The 16708-nt window shown below is 45.1% G+C and overlaps 1 protein-coding gene across 1 annotated transcript; it reads left to right on the forward strand.

Moving 5' to 3' along the window:
- The first annotated feature begins 139 nt into the window (after positions 1-139).
- On the forward strand, positions 140-16552 carry creb3l2 (cAMP responsive element binding protein 3-like 2). Its single transcript, XM_058066019.1, has 12 exons — positions 140-1102; positions 9410-9659; positions 9730-9947; positions 10007-10085; positions 10161-10363; positions 10439-10585; positions 10657-10715; positions 10858-10926; positions 12973-13072; positions 13171-13300; positions 13382-13604; positions 15683-16552. The coding sequence occupies exons 1-12, from the start codon at positions 1004-1006 to the stop codon at positions 15756-15758; spliced, it is 1653 nt and encodes a 550-aa protein (XP_057922002.1). The 5' UTR covers positions 140-1003; the 3' UTR covers positions 15759-16552.
- The last annotated feature ends 156 nt before the right edge of the window (positions 16553-16708 follow it).

A 16708-nucleotide genomic window follows, 5' to 3' on the forward strand; every position in this document is an offset into this window, starting at 1 on the left:
ATTTGTGTAATACTTTCTCTTTGCAATGTACATGTCCCAAAGAATGCTACTTTACTAACATTTAGGCACTTATCTGTTGAGGGTTGTCAGAAATGTACAAGTCATTTCAATTTATTCACAATATAGCACTGAGCAAAGCCACAAACCTGTTAAGTGGTAAAACAGTTTATTCACGATAAGGTTGGAAAGTTGTCGTTTAGAGAAAGATTACTTTTGAAGGCGGGCCATCGTCGCTAGTATTCTTGGCCTCCCCTCATTGGCCTGAAGGAAACGTTAAACGCTCTCCTGGTTGGCCAGTTTCTCTGCCCGTCGAAAGTCTTGCTTTTTTGTGTGACCTGATTGGACGATAAATGCGCGTGCGCTTCGCCAGACCGGAACTTGAATTAATAAAGTTTCAGATAGCGAGTTAAGATTTAAATCGTGTTTAGTTTTAATCTATTATTTAAAGCAGAAAGCTTTAACTTTTTTATAACCTAAAGATGAAGTTGAGGACCGCATCTTTTGTGTCATTAACTCAGTCGTCGACGCGGAGGCTTTGGAAGAAGACTTTACATTGAAACCGGAAGTGGTTGAAATATTTGGATTTGAGAGTTGAACAAACATTTGGAAGTCACAAAACAGCGAATACATTCATTGTAAATTAAATCGGAAGTCGTACTTTCAACGCAAACTTTGACAACATACGTTTTAACAGTTTGATGGTTGTTATTTTTGCACTTTCTCGCTTGGCGTCTGACTCCGCCCACACATTCCAGTCAGTCTGGTGGGCGAGGAAGAAGGAGGAGGAGGAGGAGAGAAAAGGAAGGTGAGACAGACGCCAACTGTGTTGATGTCGAAGACGGCAAGAGGAGATAATCAACAAAAAAAACATTCGGACGTTGACGCGTCTTTAACTCACTTTTTGGTGACGAATTCCTGTTAAAAAACACACACACAAAAAGTTACTGCGAACTTTTCTTGTTTGCTGTCGTGCCGGAGGAGGACACAGCGGGGACAGAGGACCATGGAGATCCTGGACTCCACTGAAGCCTTCCTGCATTGGGACCGGAACCTCAGTGAGCTGTCCGAGGCTGCGGACATGGACTGTGCTCTCTACACTAATGTAAGTCCTTACTGGAGTAGCATGATTTGTGTGTGTGTGCGTGTGTGTGTGCCCTGCTCTCCATGCACTAGTAGAGCCTTGAGGTCCAGGGTGCAAGTACCACCCAACTGCACCCCCCCCCTTTTTTTAGGTTTGTTTACTTAAGTGAAAATAGTTTGTAAATAATCAGAACAAGCACCATCTCCTGTCATTTTGTTCATTTTGTTCAGATGCATTTGGCATAAGTCATCCTCTCTTATTTCCTTTTAGAACATGTTTATGGTCATTGTTGAGGAACAAAAGGAGTAAACTAATGAGTACACTGCTCGCCGAATACCTCTCTGACAGTGTCAATCAAAAGTGAGCATGGTTATCTTCGTTAAATGTATTTGATTGGGCGGCTTTCATGGCATTTTACTGACCCAACTCAGTTATTCCAAAGCAAAATGACATCTGCAGGGTTGAAAACATCATTTATTTGTATGGTCTGATCATTTACCTGATTAGATTCCACCAAAAGCTTGCCTAATATACTTTTAAAGAGCTTTCATGCTTATTATGTGGCCTAATGTGCTTAGATTTCACCAAAAGCTTTTCAAATATACTTTTAAAGAGCTTTCATTCTTATTACGCAGCCTAACTTGTGTTTAGATTTCACCAAAAGCTTGCCAAATATACTTTTAAAGAGCTTTCATGCTTATTATGCGGCATAATGTGCTCAGATTTCACCAAAAGCTTGTCAAATATACTTTTAAAGAGATTTCATTCTTATTACACAGCCTAACTTGTGTTTAGATTTCACCAAAAGCTTGCCAAATATACTTTTAAAGAGCTTTGGTGCTTATTGTGCGGCCAAACATGTGCTTAGATTCCACCAAAAGCTTGCCTAATATACTTTTAAAGAGCTTTCATGCTTATTATGCGGCCTAACTTGTGTTTAGATTTCACCAAAAGCTTGTCAAATATACTTTCAAAGAGCTTTCATGGCTTATTATGTGGCCTAACGTGCTTAGATTCCACCAAAAGCTTGCCAAATATACTTTTAAAGAGCTTTAGTGCTTATTTTGCGGCCTAACATGCTTAGATTTCACCAAAAGCTTGTCAAATATACTTTTAAAGAGCTTTCATGCTTATTATGCGGCCAAACATGTGCGTAGATTCCACCAAAAGCTTGCCTAATATACTTTTAAAGAGCTTTCATGCTTATTATGCGGCCTAACTTGTGTTTAGATTCCACCAAAAGCTTGCCAAATATACTTTCAAAGAGCTTTCATGGCTTATTATGCGGCCTAACGTGCTTAGATTCCACCAAAAGCTTGCCAAATATACTTTTAAAGAGCTTTCATGCTTATTATGCGGCCTAACTTGTGTTTAGATTTCACCAAAAGCTTGTCAAATATACTTTTAAAGAGCTTTCACGGCTTATTATGTGGCCTAACGTGCGTAGATTCCACCAAAAGCTTGCCAAATATACTTTTAAAGAGTTTTCATGCTTATTATATTATCACCAACTGCATGTAAAATATAATTTAATAAGACAAAACGGCATCTAGTGATTTGAATATGCAGTTTATTTTCATATTGCACTATAACCACCATCTTATATTTCAGTAAAAGCTAGTAAAATATCATTTTAAAGAGACTTATTACGGGACATACTACAAATATTGTAAACCAAAATGGTGTCTATTGCTTGGAGGACGCAGGTTCTTTTTCCCAACTTATATTTCACCAAAAGCTAGTAAAATATACTCTGAAAGAGCTTTGAGGACTTTGCTTATTTTTCATTAAAAGCTTGTAAAATATCCTTTTAAAGAGCTTTCAGGGCTTTTATGTGAGCTATGGCAGCCTAAAGCTGCTGGACATCTGCTAAATGCATCTCCAAGGATCCAAGGAAATATCCAAGGAATCCAAGGAGGCATCGTCCATCTGTTATGTAAGTGCGAGCGCCAAGGAGCCACTTTGGGCCGGCAAAGGGAAACGTCTGATCCTTGCCCCGTAGAAGCCTCCGGAACCCACTCACACTTAGACCTGCTGCTCCTGACGGGTCCAGACTTGACTGGCGGTCCAGAGGCTACGCTTCCTCCAGCATTCGTCCAATGAGAAGCGGCGCTGCCGGTGCGCACGTTGGCCCCAGCAGCCAAGCGTGAGCAGGGCGTGCATGACGGTAAAATGGAGCGTCGTGTTCCACAAAGAGACCGGCGGGTTTGTTTGCCCTCCTCTCCCGGTGCAGGGTGTGTTGACGCCAGATTCCTGACGACAATGCAAAGCCTCCGCGGCATAAATCCATCCGCTCGTCGAGACGTCACTCCTTGCATCGTGGATCAGGTTCCGCTGGTTCGCAAAACAGGAAGTGACATCATCTCCACTCATGTTGGGGAACCCCTTTGGGCCATTTGTCAGTAAACACGCGTCTTACTGTTAGCTTAAAGCGGGAGTAGCATTCATAATAGCAGTGATTGACGCTGTCAGAGAAGTATTAGCTTCCAGTTAGCATACATTGAAAACTACTTGATGCCGATGCGAGAGCAGCCATGTAAACAAAGCGCGCCATGGGGGGGGGGCAGACAACCGATATGCTCAGAACTCCAACAAAATGGCTTCCGTCGCTCGTTTTTGTCATTTTAAAAAAGCCACAAACAAGACGGATGGTGGAACGTTTAGAGTTCCCACTTTGTTTGGCGGTCCTTGAACGCACCACGGTTACTGTATGTGCTCTGAGTGCACTCCATGCACCCGTCTGGCAGTGAGGAGGTTTGCTGCGCTCCTTTCCAAGAATGTGTGCTCTTACGTAACGCACTCTCCTGCACTACTTCAACGGCGGCGTGTTGGCAAACAGTCGCAGAGTAAACAACGGCGTGACAGTAACACGCCTGTTCTCCGCGGGGCAGGGCATCCTGTTGAGAACGTTGCAAAGACGCCATCGGGGGGGTTTGTTGGTTGTCCTGCTGCTCCCTCCGTGAAGCCCGCAGGCTCACACATGGCGTCCACATGGAAGCGTGTGCGTGTGCATGTGTGTGTGTGCGTATTCCCATTCTGATGCAACGTCTCCTCCCCCCTTCTGGCCGGGAGAAGTGGAGCTTTTGAGTTTGCGGAGAAGGAAGGTGGTAATCATGCGGCGAGAGATGATTATTATGGTCTTCTGAGGAGAAGCTAAATTTGTCTCTCCTTCATATGTCTTCTCCGCCACGCCTTTGTGTGTGTGGTTAGCTCGAAATATCTAATCCCAAAAGGAGCATCGAGTAGAAGACTTTTTCGGCCTAAAGTGGCTTCATCATCATCATCATCATCCAGCGTCAAGCAGCTCGGCGGTGCTGAAGCATCAAAATCTCTCTAGGCAGCAGCAGGACACCTTTTATGGGCGTGCCGCCTCACTTCCTGTCTCCTTCTGCTCCCAGTCTCGTTAACCTTTCACCCCGCCTTTGGCCATCATCCCTGCAGGTTGATCGAGTCGGTTCTTGCCCAACTCAGCGGGAAAAGTCCAGTAAAAACGTCCGCAAGCTGCTTCATTTTCTGTTGCTAGGCAGACTTGTGACCATGGCGGACGAGTCCGGGCGAGTTTGTTTTAGTCTTGTGGAGACATGAAAAGTCTTAGCAGAGGCATTCACTGACCCACTTTCAGTCTTTACTTGTGTGACCCACGTTGAAAACAAGATGGCCGCCAAGAAAGTCTGCAAGCTAACTTCTTAGAAAGCTGCTTAACAAGTTGACATCGACATAGAAACTGTCTTAGCTAGCTAGCTAGCGAGCTAGGAAGTCAGTCGACAAGATGACTCCATAGAAGGAACAATATATACGCTATATCTACCGACCAACTGTGTTGGTTAGCTAGCTAGCAAGATGGCTGCCAAAAAACTACTACTTAAAAAGCTAGTCAACAAGTTGACATCGACCTACAAGCTGTTACTTTGCCAGGTTAGACATAATAAGCCAACAAGATAACTCCACAGAATGAAAGTTAGCGTATATACGTAAGATACATATGTCTACTTAGCACAGCTAGCTAGCTAGCTAGCTAGCAAAATGGCCACCAAGGAAGGTAGTTAGTCCACAAACTCGCGACGTAAAAAGCTAGTTAACAAGTTGATATCTACCTAGAAGCTGTGTTAGTTAGCTAGCTAGAAAGTTAGCCAACAAGATACCAGCAAGATATGTTTACCTAGCAACAGTACTGGCACCCTCAACTCATTTCTTATTGGTCACTGGCATAGCGTAAATAATATGAAATACTTGTATGTAATAATATTCTATTCATAGTATTTAAATCATTGTAAAAAATGCTTATTTTTAACAGAAGTCGATTTTTTCAAATCATAATTTTACAATAATTTGTAGTTATGTACTAGTAAGTAAAGATCGTCTTTTTAAATTATACATTACTTACTACTTATTACTAATATATAAATATTACTAATACAATTACTATCATAGTAACTATTATTACTACTTGCTTAATATTTTATTATATTGTTATTTTGTGATTTTTATGAAGTTTTTTTGTATTCACTTCAACTTTATAGTTATAATATATATAATTACAATTATTTACTATTTTATTTGATTTAAATTTAGATTTTATTACTTTGAAAGATAATTATTTTTATTTTATTAAACTTTATGCTTTTATGTATATAAATATTTAATTTAAATGTATATTTTATTTATATTTTATAATAACACAAATATTTATGTTATAATTTTACATTATTTATTATGTTATTATAATATATACATGCGTGGGTTTTCTCCTGGTACTCCAGTCCAGGGTGTACCCCGCCTCTCGAACCAGGACAGCTGGGATAGGCTCCAGCACGCCCGCGACCCTCATGAGGATAAGAGGTAGAAAATGAATGAAAATGTAACTAATAAAATACTTTAAAAAGTCATGAACTATAACGTTAGGTGATATAAAATAATAAAAATGCTAATGGTCCGTCTTGTAGACTTAACTTTGTGTTTGCTGAGCGGAGGCTATGACTAAACCCGGCTGGCTGGTCGCCATGACGACATGGAAAAAACCTGCGTGAGCTGACCCAATTCTAACAACCCAGTCTCTCCACAGCTGACAGAAACTTCCAACATTTTCACTTCTCGAAAGCCCCGAAACGGCCTTGGCAGAACGTTCAGCCAGGAAGTCGTGCTTAGGACGGCTTTCTCGCTTAAAGCTCAAGAAAATATTCCACGCGTGACGTGAATTCATATTTGACCCATAACAATAACATGCTAGCGTGATAAAATGTCCTCGCTATCAAACTCTGATTGAAAATAGGATTGTGAAGGTTCTTCCTGGTCTGCATGTGGTGAAGTCATCCACTGACGTCTGGTTGCTGTTTGGTGTGTGTGTGTGTGTGTGTGTGTGTGTGTGTGTGTGCATGGAGGAACAATGTGGAACTTTTGGTGAGGCCTGCAGCAAGGGAGGGGGGTATCATTTAGGATCCACACACTTTTCCATGTCTGCATTTTCACTTTAATTCCCGCACACACAGACACACACATGCACGCCAACATGTCACAGTGGCCCAGATAAGCCATGACCTTTGACCTGCCGTGTTATTTGTACACCGTGAGCTTTCGCTTTCACGAGAAAGCAAGACATCTTAACTTTCAACGACAATCATCGATGTCCTGTCCCGCTCCGTCACGCTTCATCGTTGTTCTTCCCGTCTGCCAGACGGCGCCCACGTCTCCATGCGGCGACTAATTGGGCTTTCTCATGAGGTGTCATTATCTGCCTGGGGAGGGAAAGCACTAGATGCAACCAGAGGTATAATCATTGCAGCCCTGGGGGGTGGGAGGGAGGCTTCACTTGCGGATGCTTGCGATCAAACGTGAACGCTCCACGCTCCGAGTCAAAACGGCCTCGCCTTCCTGAGATAAAAGCAGCCTGTGGTTTTGTCCAAGGTTCCTCACGTGAGAAAAGCAGGCCTTTGTGGTTGATTACGATGGCGCTATCTGCAAGCAGCTTGCCACGCTGATGCTTAGTTATGACTGGGTGATCATTATCACCGCTTGTGTACACTCCAGCGTGTCAGAGCGTTCAGATTTCTAGCTGGCTTCCTGACACTGTTGCTAGGCAGAAGTACTGCACATCCCGGTGGTCGTCGTCGTTCCTTCACGCTAACAACGCTAACCCTGCTAACGATGAGTCGGGAGGCCTTTATCTCGACGTGTTTGTCCTTTGGCGTGGGAGCGTGTCATCGCGCCGAGGACACAGTCCGGGGCTAAAGTGCTCGCGTGCGCAAACATTTCCTCTACACCCCCCCCCCCCCCCGCTCAACTTTTTTTCAACTATGAAATAAAGTTGATATTATGACAGAAAGTCATAATTGTGAGATAATAATTCAAAATGACGAGATTTAAAAAATATAAATTTTAAGTTAAAGTTACAAGCTACAAACTCAAATTTTCATATTTTTTTCCATCAGTTAATTATGACAGTGCCTTCCTTCAGTGGTTTCCATACAAAAGGAATTAAAGACTTGGAGGCAGCATTCCTCCTCCACCCCCCCCCCCCCCCCCCAGATCCTCCATTAGCGCTCCAAGCAGACGCGGCACAGCTGGTGGTCACCTTTTATTGAGGAGACCTAATCGCTCATTAAAAAAAACAAAACAAAACAAAAAAACATGCTCACTCGTGGTGACTTTCAGACATCTGATGTTTTTTTTTTTTTTTTGGAGAGAGGCTACGCAGACTAGCGACGTTAGCATGTGGCATCAAATAAGCTTTTTGGTCACCAGGAACAAAGGTGCCTCATTGTTGCGTAGAGTCTCCACTCTAACCAACTGATCCCTCCTGCTACATCTTCTTCTTCCCCGACAGACCAGGTGCGTGTGAGGTGTGCTGGAACAACAGGACGTCCCGTTCTAATGTGTGTTATGGCGCCTTTAAGTCATCTTCATTTTCCTCCCGATGATTGACTCACACCATCCCCAAAGCCTTTTTGTTCCTCACAGATTCCTGCCTCCCACTTTTCCCACTCGGGCTACTGAGGTCGTCTGGGAGGGTGGGGGGGGTGTTCAGATGGGAGGGGTGTCGAGTTACAGTGATCCTGAAATGGCACGCCTGTGTGAGCTGGCCTCACAAAGACGCTACTGTGTGTGTGTGTGTGAGATGTAGGGCAGTGGAGCGGGCCACAGCCCATCACACACACACACACACACACACTCAGGAGAAATAACAGGGAGTGTATGAAGCTGGTGTGCCTGTGTGGTTTGTGGCCTGGTTCTGTTTTTAAGCAGGCAGAGTGGGACCTCTCCCCTTTCCTGTCCTTATACAAAGACGTTATTTTTAAGCACACTCGGGTCAACAACGCCCCACACTGTTGCTTCAACCTCCTGAGCTAAGTGGCCAGGGATGGACGGATGAGGCAGTAACCATGGCAACCAAGTTACCACGGCGATAACTTCTAAGCCTGAAAGTTAGCTCTTGGATATTTGTTTACGTGTCTGAGCTGGATGTTGTGGACCAGATGGTGACTGTCCCACTGGTGGGTCCGTGTGTAAATATTTGTCTTCTTTCTTAAATAGCCTCACAGTGTGCTGCTAGCATCACACACACACACACATACACACACACACTGTAGTTCAATGACTTCCGATGGGCTTTGTTTGGTGTGTTCTTCTCCCGCCATTGTTGCTAGCTCAGCTGACGGATATATACGGATTCCAAATAAAGCCTTGATGCACTGTAAAATATTGTATATACCGACATAAAGAATGTAGAAATACAATTTTACACAAGATACAAAATAATGAATAATGACAATGAACATGAAAGAAATGCATTCGAAGATAAGCACTAGCTTACATAACAAATACCATATACATGCTAGCGGTTAGCCACTTCTATGGCGACTTGAAACACTTCCAAAAACGATCTACATCCCGTTTAATATACCACTTTATCAGATGATGCACAAAAAACACACAAATAACACATTTGTAGGCAAACATTTTGTCGGGCTCAATAAGAAAAGAATCGGCTCATTGTACGGCTTAATAGCAGGAGGCTACTTCCTGACTACGGAAAGCCCGCTTGGACAAAATGGAGGCCAACCACCTTTCCATATGAGGGTAGTATGCGCTGTATTTGAGCAACACGGAGGTCCTTGAGCTGGTGGTGGGGTTCGTACCAGCGCCACCATGTGGCGGTTTTGTTGGAAAAAGTAGTAGCACAATAGGGCGCTTGTTATGACACCTTTTTTGAACGGGAGCCTTTTAGCTTATAAAAGCATGTAAATGAGGACTGATGAAAGACAACACACATGCAAGTACGCCCCCTGGTGGCTGTGATTGTTTACAATTCCTACTTGTTCTCGTTTTGTGCAGCATTTCTCCGAGCTCCTGGACGACCTCTCCCAGGACGCTCTGCTCGGGCAGCTCCTCAGCGACCCCTTCCTTTCCGGCGGGGTGCGAGGAGTTGGCGCGGACGCCATGGAGGGCGAGGACGGGGGCGACCTGTCCCCGTCCTCGCCGCTGCCACCGCATATCACGGCCGAGCACAGTTACTCACTGTGCGGCGACAGCAGGCCGCAGTCGCCGCTGTCGCACCTGACCGGGGAGCACGGCAGCGACGCAGGTGAGGACGCCGCTCCTGTGGATCTTCTTCTTAAAGCACCTCCTCGTAATACTTATTTATTTTATTTAAGAATCCGATGGTGACTCGGCCGAGTGGCCCATGGACCAGGATGAGGCCATGGAGGGCCTCCTGGGCGACGCCCCCGCCTCCCTCCTGCCCACCTTCCCCCTCTCTCTGGGATCCGCTGAGGAGCCCGAAGCCCCCGAGGCCCCCATCATCGCCGTCACTGTGACCCCCACCAGCCCGGCCCAGAGCCCCGTCAGCAGCCTCCACGACAAAAGCATCAAGGTGTGTGATTAAATGTGCACGTGTGGCCATCTTCACGGTAATAATCTTTACGCTGGCAGGTGAAGGAGGAGAGCGTCCTCCCAAAGATCAAACTGGAACCTCACGAAGTGGACCAGTTTCTCAACCTGTCCGCCAAAGGTGAGTTGTAGCTCCTCCACGTATAGCCCCCCATGTTTAGTCCTGACAAGGGTCTGCCCCCCCTCTCCCCTTCAGGTCTGGATCAGATGCCACCCACCCCTCCCAGCTCCCACGGCAGCGACTCGGAGGGCAGCCAGAGCCCCGTGCACGCCCCTCCGAGCCTGTCCCGCCCCACCTCGCCGGCCTGCCCGCCTCCCGCCCAGCCCAGTCTGAAGGCGTCCCCCCGCGGGAGCTCCTCCTCCTCCTTATCCAACTCACCTCTGCTCACCGCCCCCCACGTGAGTGACGCACGCCGCGTGCCTAATCAAGTGGCCCGCTATAGCTGCTTGAAGTTCTGTTGTTTTTGGTTTTAGAAGCTTCAGGGCTCCGGACCACTGATGCTGACTGAAGAGGAGCGCCGCACGCTGGTCGCCGAGGGTTATCCCGTTCCCACCAAGCTGCCGCTCACCAAGGCGGAGGAGAAGGCGCTGAAGAAGATACGCAGGAAGATCAAGAATAAGGTGAAGTTCTCGGAAAACTGCATTTAGTTTTTATTATTAAGTCTTTATTTTAACATATTATCTTCCCTCAGATTTCAGCCCAGGAGAGTCGCAGGAAGAAGAAGGAATACATGGACACCTTGGAGAAGAAGTGGGTCCTTTTATGATCAACTTGACAAAAAGTCTTGTAATGTGCTCTAATTTGGCTTTAGTTGGGTTTTTAAAATCCTTTTTATTGTTGAATGGTTTTGAACCGGGCATCACTCACCTGCAGTACTTCCCTCTGACCACAGGGTGGAGACATGCTCCAACGAAAACTGTGAACTGCGCAGAAAAGTGGAGACACTGGAGTGCACCAACAAGTAAGCAGTACACAGAATACACATACTTAGACATATTGCCATACTAGTAGTACTACTATAGGAAAAGAAAGCAAAATATATATGAAATGAAACCAAAAGTCATTAAATGGGATTTTAACTTTTAACTCTAAAATGACAACACACCAGGGAATTGGCCCTTTTACATTGAAGTACCTGCTGTCACATTCGTGATTGATGAACATCATTTCAATATTGATGAAGTCATTGTTATTTTGGCCATAACCATGCGGTCATACACAGTATGTCTCTTTATGTATGCACTGGACACCACCATTTTTACTGCCATATTTTGGTACTTGGAGCACAGTAAACCTGTTTATGACCTTCTGAATATTATTAGAGCCCTCTTGACATGAAATAACACCCCTATATTCATTATTACACTAGTTTGTCCCTCAAATAGTAGACATAAGAGAAAATAACACGGTTTACAACCTTGTAAATGTGTTTTTTAACATCATTAGAGCCCTCTAGACATGAAATAACACCCCTATAGTCACCTTTACGCTCCTATTTCCCAATATAGTAATACATAGTAAGCAGAGAAAACCTGTGTACAACTTTTTAAATACGTTTTTTTTAACATTATTAAAGCCCTCTTGACATGAAATAACACCCCTATAGTAAATTTACACTCCTATTTCCCAATATAGTAGACGTAGTTAGAGAAAGTAATACATAGTAAGCAGAGAAAATCTGTGTACAACTTTCTAAATATGTTGTTAACATTATTAAAGCCCTCTAAACATGAATGAACATCTTTACAATTCCCTTTGCACTCCTATTACCCAATATCGTCGACGTAAGAGAAAATAAGACGTGTAAAACATGGAAAACCCATTAACAACCTTCTAAACCTTCTAGTGTTAACATTATTAGAACCCAGTAGACAGTAAATAACACCCCCATAGTCACCTTTACCCCCGTTTTGCCCAGTTTCACATGTTAGCATTGGGAGAGTTCCTCGGTGTGTTTCAGAACGTTCTGCTCTGTACAGTACTTCCAGCGTTGGCTATTGTCTCGTTCATGCAACATTACTGACACCTAGTGACCACTATAGAATACTACATATCTACTCAATGTCTTTGAATGCATCTTCTGAATGCCTGTATTACTTTGTTAAGCCGTTTTATGATGATTTATTAATTAGTTTTAGTAAATAGTACAGTAAACCTCGGATATATCGGACTCGGATATATCGGAAATTTGCTCACAACGGACAGATAAAAAAGAACCAATTTTTCTGTCATGCATTTCCAATAAAAATTCATTGCATATATCGGATTTTTTATAACGGATTTCGCCTATTTCGGACAAAATCTCCAGTCCCGTTCCAATGCATTTCCATTAAATTTCCCCTTGCATATATCGGATGGCCGCATCGTGGCGCTCCGATTCGCCGAATCGTGACAGGCCGCTATACGACGTCATTTGCAGCGTTTGCAGCGTTGCCTGCGCGTCCAGGTACATTGGAAACATAGTCAAGGAAGTGCCTTTTTATAACGGATAAAATCCCATTTACGCATATACCGGATATAAATCCGATATATGCGTAAAACGGACATTTTCCGGTATACGCATATAACGGATTTCGCTTATATCGGACAAAACCAGTGGGAACAATTGAATCCGATATATCCGAGGTTTACTGTAATTAAAACCTTCCTTTAAATGGAAGCCAAAATACCTGCAGTCACCACTAGAGGGCGCTTTAGTGCTTTTAGCAGAAGAAACAAAAGGCGGTGGTGCATAATCATGCGGTTGGCCCCAGCAAACACACGCTTTTACTGCGAGGCTGCAGCACAGCTGCTTTTGTGCTCGCCGTCCGAATGCTTAATGGGGCGGCGTGTGTGTACCTTGGTGGGCAGTCACATGACAGCAGCGCTCTCAGCGAATGAAAACAACACTCTGGAACATCAATACGCTGGCGACCGTCACTTTAGAGGAGCGTTACAATTTGACACACGTGATGGAAGCTAACGTGTGTGTGTGTGTGTGCGTGTGTGCGTGTGCGTGCACGTTCAGGTCTCTGCTGCAGCAGCTCCAGTCCTTGCAAGCATCACTCTCCGGTAGACTCCCCAAATCGTGCAGAGTGGCGACCACGCAGACGTCATCCTGCCTAATGGTACGAGTCTGAGCGATATTGATGAGGTTATCGACCGGCTCTTATGTCCTCCTCTGACTCCGCCCACTCTCTCCCTTGCTCTCTCTCCCCCCCGGCAGGTGGTGGTGATGTGTTTCGCTCTCTTTCTGGGAAGCTTCTACCCCAGCGGCCTCACCCCGTCCTCCGGCCTCGCCCAGAGTGGCCCGGCCTCCAAACAAATGGCCGTCAAAGAGTCCTACTTGGCCACAGGTCAGCCACAGATACATTTGGACCACCACAAATAAAAAACCAGCATAGACATTTATGATCTTTACATTTGTATTCCCTCAGTCAAGTCCAGAAGTCTCTTGTCCACTTTGGAAGACGAGCCGCCGCACCTCCTGGGCCTGGGCGGCGAGTATCCCGACCACTGGGAGGACACGCCCGCTGTCGTCATGGCAGCATGGCGCCGCTCAGAGCAGCAGAGAGTGTCGCAGGAGCCGAGGCGGGCGGAGACACACCCGCCTTTCAGGAGTAAAAGCAACGACACGCACGCGCCAAAGAACCTGCACAGGTACCAGACACGCTCCGACACCACCCAATCGGCACAAACACTCCCAAGCACCTCAAACTCACCTCTCCGCTACATCGTTAAAGACTGGCAGCTTCTACACGATCGCAATAATTCATGTAATTCATGTTTCGGAAAGACTGGTTCTCAAGAGCACCTATTCTGCCACAACTTTGGACCGCCACAAATAAAATATGGGAATAATTATGGGAAGCACTGGGACCGGAGAGCACCAATCCCGCCACAAATAAATCAACTGCAGTAAACACTGCATCTGCAGAGCACATATTCTGCCACAAGAAAACGTGGACCGCCACAAATAAATGTAAATAAACACTGGGCCTGGAGTGTGCATCTTTCCTGCTACAAAAAATATAGACCGCCACAAATAAATGAATGTATGGGAAAAGCGGGGTCTGGCGAGCACATATTCCGCCACAAGAAAATATGGGCCGCCACAAATAAATGTAAGTAAACACTGGGTCTGGAGTGTACATCGTTCCCGCTACAAAAAATATAGACCGCCACAAATAAATGAATGTATGGGAAAAGCGGGGTCTGGAGAGCACATATTCCGCCACAAGAAAATGTGGACCGCTACAAATAAATGAATGTATGGGAAAAGTGGGGTCTGGAGAGCACATATTCCGCCACAAGAAAATGTGGACCGCCACAAATAAATGAATGTATGGAAAAAGTGGGGTCTGGCGAGCACATATTTCGCCACAAGAAAATGTGGACCGACACAAATAAATGTAAGTAAACACTGGGTCTGGAGTGTACATCGTTCCCGCTACAAAAAATATAGACCGCCACAAATAAATGAATGTATGGGAAAAGCGGGGTCTGGCGAGCACATATTCCGCCACAAGAAAATATGGGCCGCCACAAATAAATGTAAGTAAACACTGGGTCTGGAGTGTACATCGTTCCCGCTACAAAAAATATAGACCGCCACAAATAAATGAATGTATGGGAAAAGCGGGGTCTGGAGAGCACATATTCCGCCACAAGAAAATGTGGACCGCTACAAATAAATGAATGTATGGGAAAAGTGGGGTCTGGAGAGCACATATTCCGCCACAAGAAAATGTGGACCGCCACAAATAAATGAATGTATGGAAAAAGTGGGGTCTGGCGAGCACATATTTCGCCACAAGAAAATGTGGACCGACACAAATAAATGTAAGTAAACACTGGGTCTGGAGTGTACATCGTTCCCGCTACAAAAAATATAGACCGCCACAAATAAATGAATGTATGGGAAAAGCGGGGTCTGGCGAGCACATATTCCGCCACAAGAAAATATGGGCCGCCACAAATAAATGTAAGTAAACACTGGGTCTGGAGTGTACATCGTTCCCGCTACAAAAAATATAGACCGCCACAAATAAATGAATGTATGGGAAAAGCGGGGTCTGGAGAGCACATATTCCGCCACAAGAAAATGTGGACCGCTACAAATAAATGAATGTATGGGGAAAGCGGGGTCTGGAGAGCACATATTCCGCCACAAGAAAATGTGGACCGCCACAAATAAATGTAACTAAACATTGGGTCTGGAGTGTACATCTTTCACGCTACAAAAAATATAGACCGCCACACATAAATTAATGTTTGGGCAAAACGGGGTCTGGAGAGCACATATTCCGCCACAAGAAAATGTGGACCGCCACAAATAAATGTAAGTAAACACTGGGTCTGGAGTGTGCATCTTTCCCGTTACAAAAAATAAAGACCGCCACAAATAAATGAATGTATGGGAAAAGCGGGGTCTGGAAAGCACATATTGCCACAAGAAAATGTGGACCGCCACAAATTAAACACTGGGTCTGGAGTGCACATCTTTCCTGCTACAAAAAATATAGACCGCCACAAATAAATGCATGTATGGGAAAAGCGGGGTCTGGATAGCACATATTCTGCCACAAAATCTTGGACCGCCACAAGTAAATGCCTGTTATTGGTGGACAGTCGCGCACTGGTGGTGGTAAGCTGCGTCTGTCCCGGGGTGTACACAGTGCAGGGTATTTGTGTGTTTGTTGCCATGACAACAAATAATGCTGGTATTGTTCCGCCAGGCCTCTGGAGCAGAGGACGAACGAGAGCCGAAGTAAAACGCTCGCGCTGGAGCGAACCGTCAACGAGACCTCCTGAGGTCTACCCCCACCCAACAAAAGCCCCCCCCCCCCCCCCCATCGCCCTCCCCGGCCTTCGTCTGACAATCGTCTGACTTCTCACTGCTTTTTCTTCTATTCTGTCGCTCCTCAATCAGCCGACAGGAAGTAGTGACAGCACAGCAGAATAAAAGTAAGAAGAGTATAAATGGCGGCGCTCGTGTTGAAGTAAAGCTGCACTGAATATGAGCGTCGTCTTGTGATTAAACGTCAGCGCCGTCAAAGCACACGAGGAGGCTTTTTACAGGGCACTGACTTCAGTATTTATAGACTCGTTTGTTTCCAAAGACTATTGTTCTGTTGTTTTTACGCCATTCCCTTACCTTCTTTTGATACTCGTGCTTTTATTTTCTTATCCTTTTATATATTGTTTGTATGTTCCTAACGTGCCTTATCGCATTCCCCGCGCCGCTTTCAAGCTTAGGGGTTGACCACAGCCAAGTTGGAGCGTGGCCCGCGGTTGACCACAGCATGGGCCGCCACCAGGGGGCGCCTTAAAGTGTTTAAGCGTGTGTAAACTTTATCTTGACTTGCAGCATTCGCAGAAAAACAAACAAAAAAAGATTTTTGTAAATAGAATTCATTTAAAATGTCTAAAATCTCAGTGCCTCATCCTCACGAATCTCCAAAAGATTGAAAGATTAATGCGGGAACGCTGACATTGGAAACGATTAACCGCTGTGACTGAACCCTATCAGGTGGAGAATGTTCTCCGTGTTCTTGTGTGCTTCTGCACCTTGCTTGCAATAAAGTATTTTCCTTAGTGAAAGCATACTTTGAGTCTGGACAATGCTTGACCATGGAACACCAGTGGTATGGGCCATGAGCCCTGAGGAACGCCATAGATTGCTGCATTACACTCCTGAGGGCTTGAACACATTGGTGCCACCTCCTTTGGGGAGGAAGTAGGAGGTCAGAGGTTCGCGTCGA

Source organism: Doryrhamphus excisus, chromosome 3 (assembly GCF_030265055.1).
Source record: "Doryrhamphus excisus isolate RoL2022-K1 chromosome 3, RoL_Dexc_1.0, whole genome shotgun sequence".
In the NCBI taxonomy this organism is placed as follows: Eukaryota; Metazoa; Chordata; class Actinopteri; order Syngnathiformes; family Syngnathidae; genus Doryrhamphus; species Doryrhamphus excisus.

Excerpts from the sequence above, each read along its gene's own strand:
- creb3l2 (XM_058066019.1), top strand. The coding sequence starts at position 1,004 with ATGGAGATCCTGGACTCCACTGAAGCCTTCCTGCATTGGGACCGGAAC. Across the intron at positions 10,364-10,438 it reads CTCTGCTCACCGCCCCCCAC|AAGCTTCAGGGCTCCGGACC; the intron begins GTGAGTGACGCA and ends TTTTGGTTTTAG. Across the intron at positions 13,073-13,170 it reads AGACGTCATCCTGCCTAATG|GTGGTGGTGATGTGTTTCGC; the intron begins GTACGAGTCTGA and ends CCCCCCCGGCAG.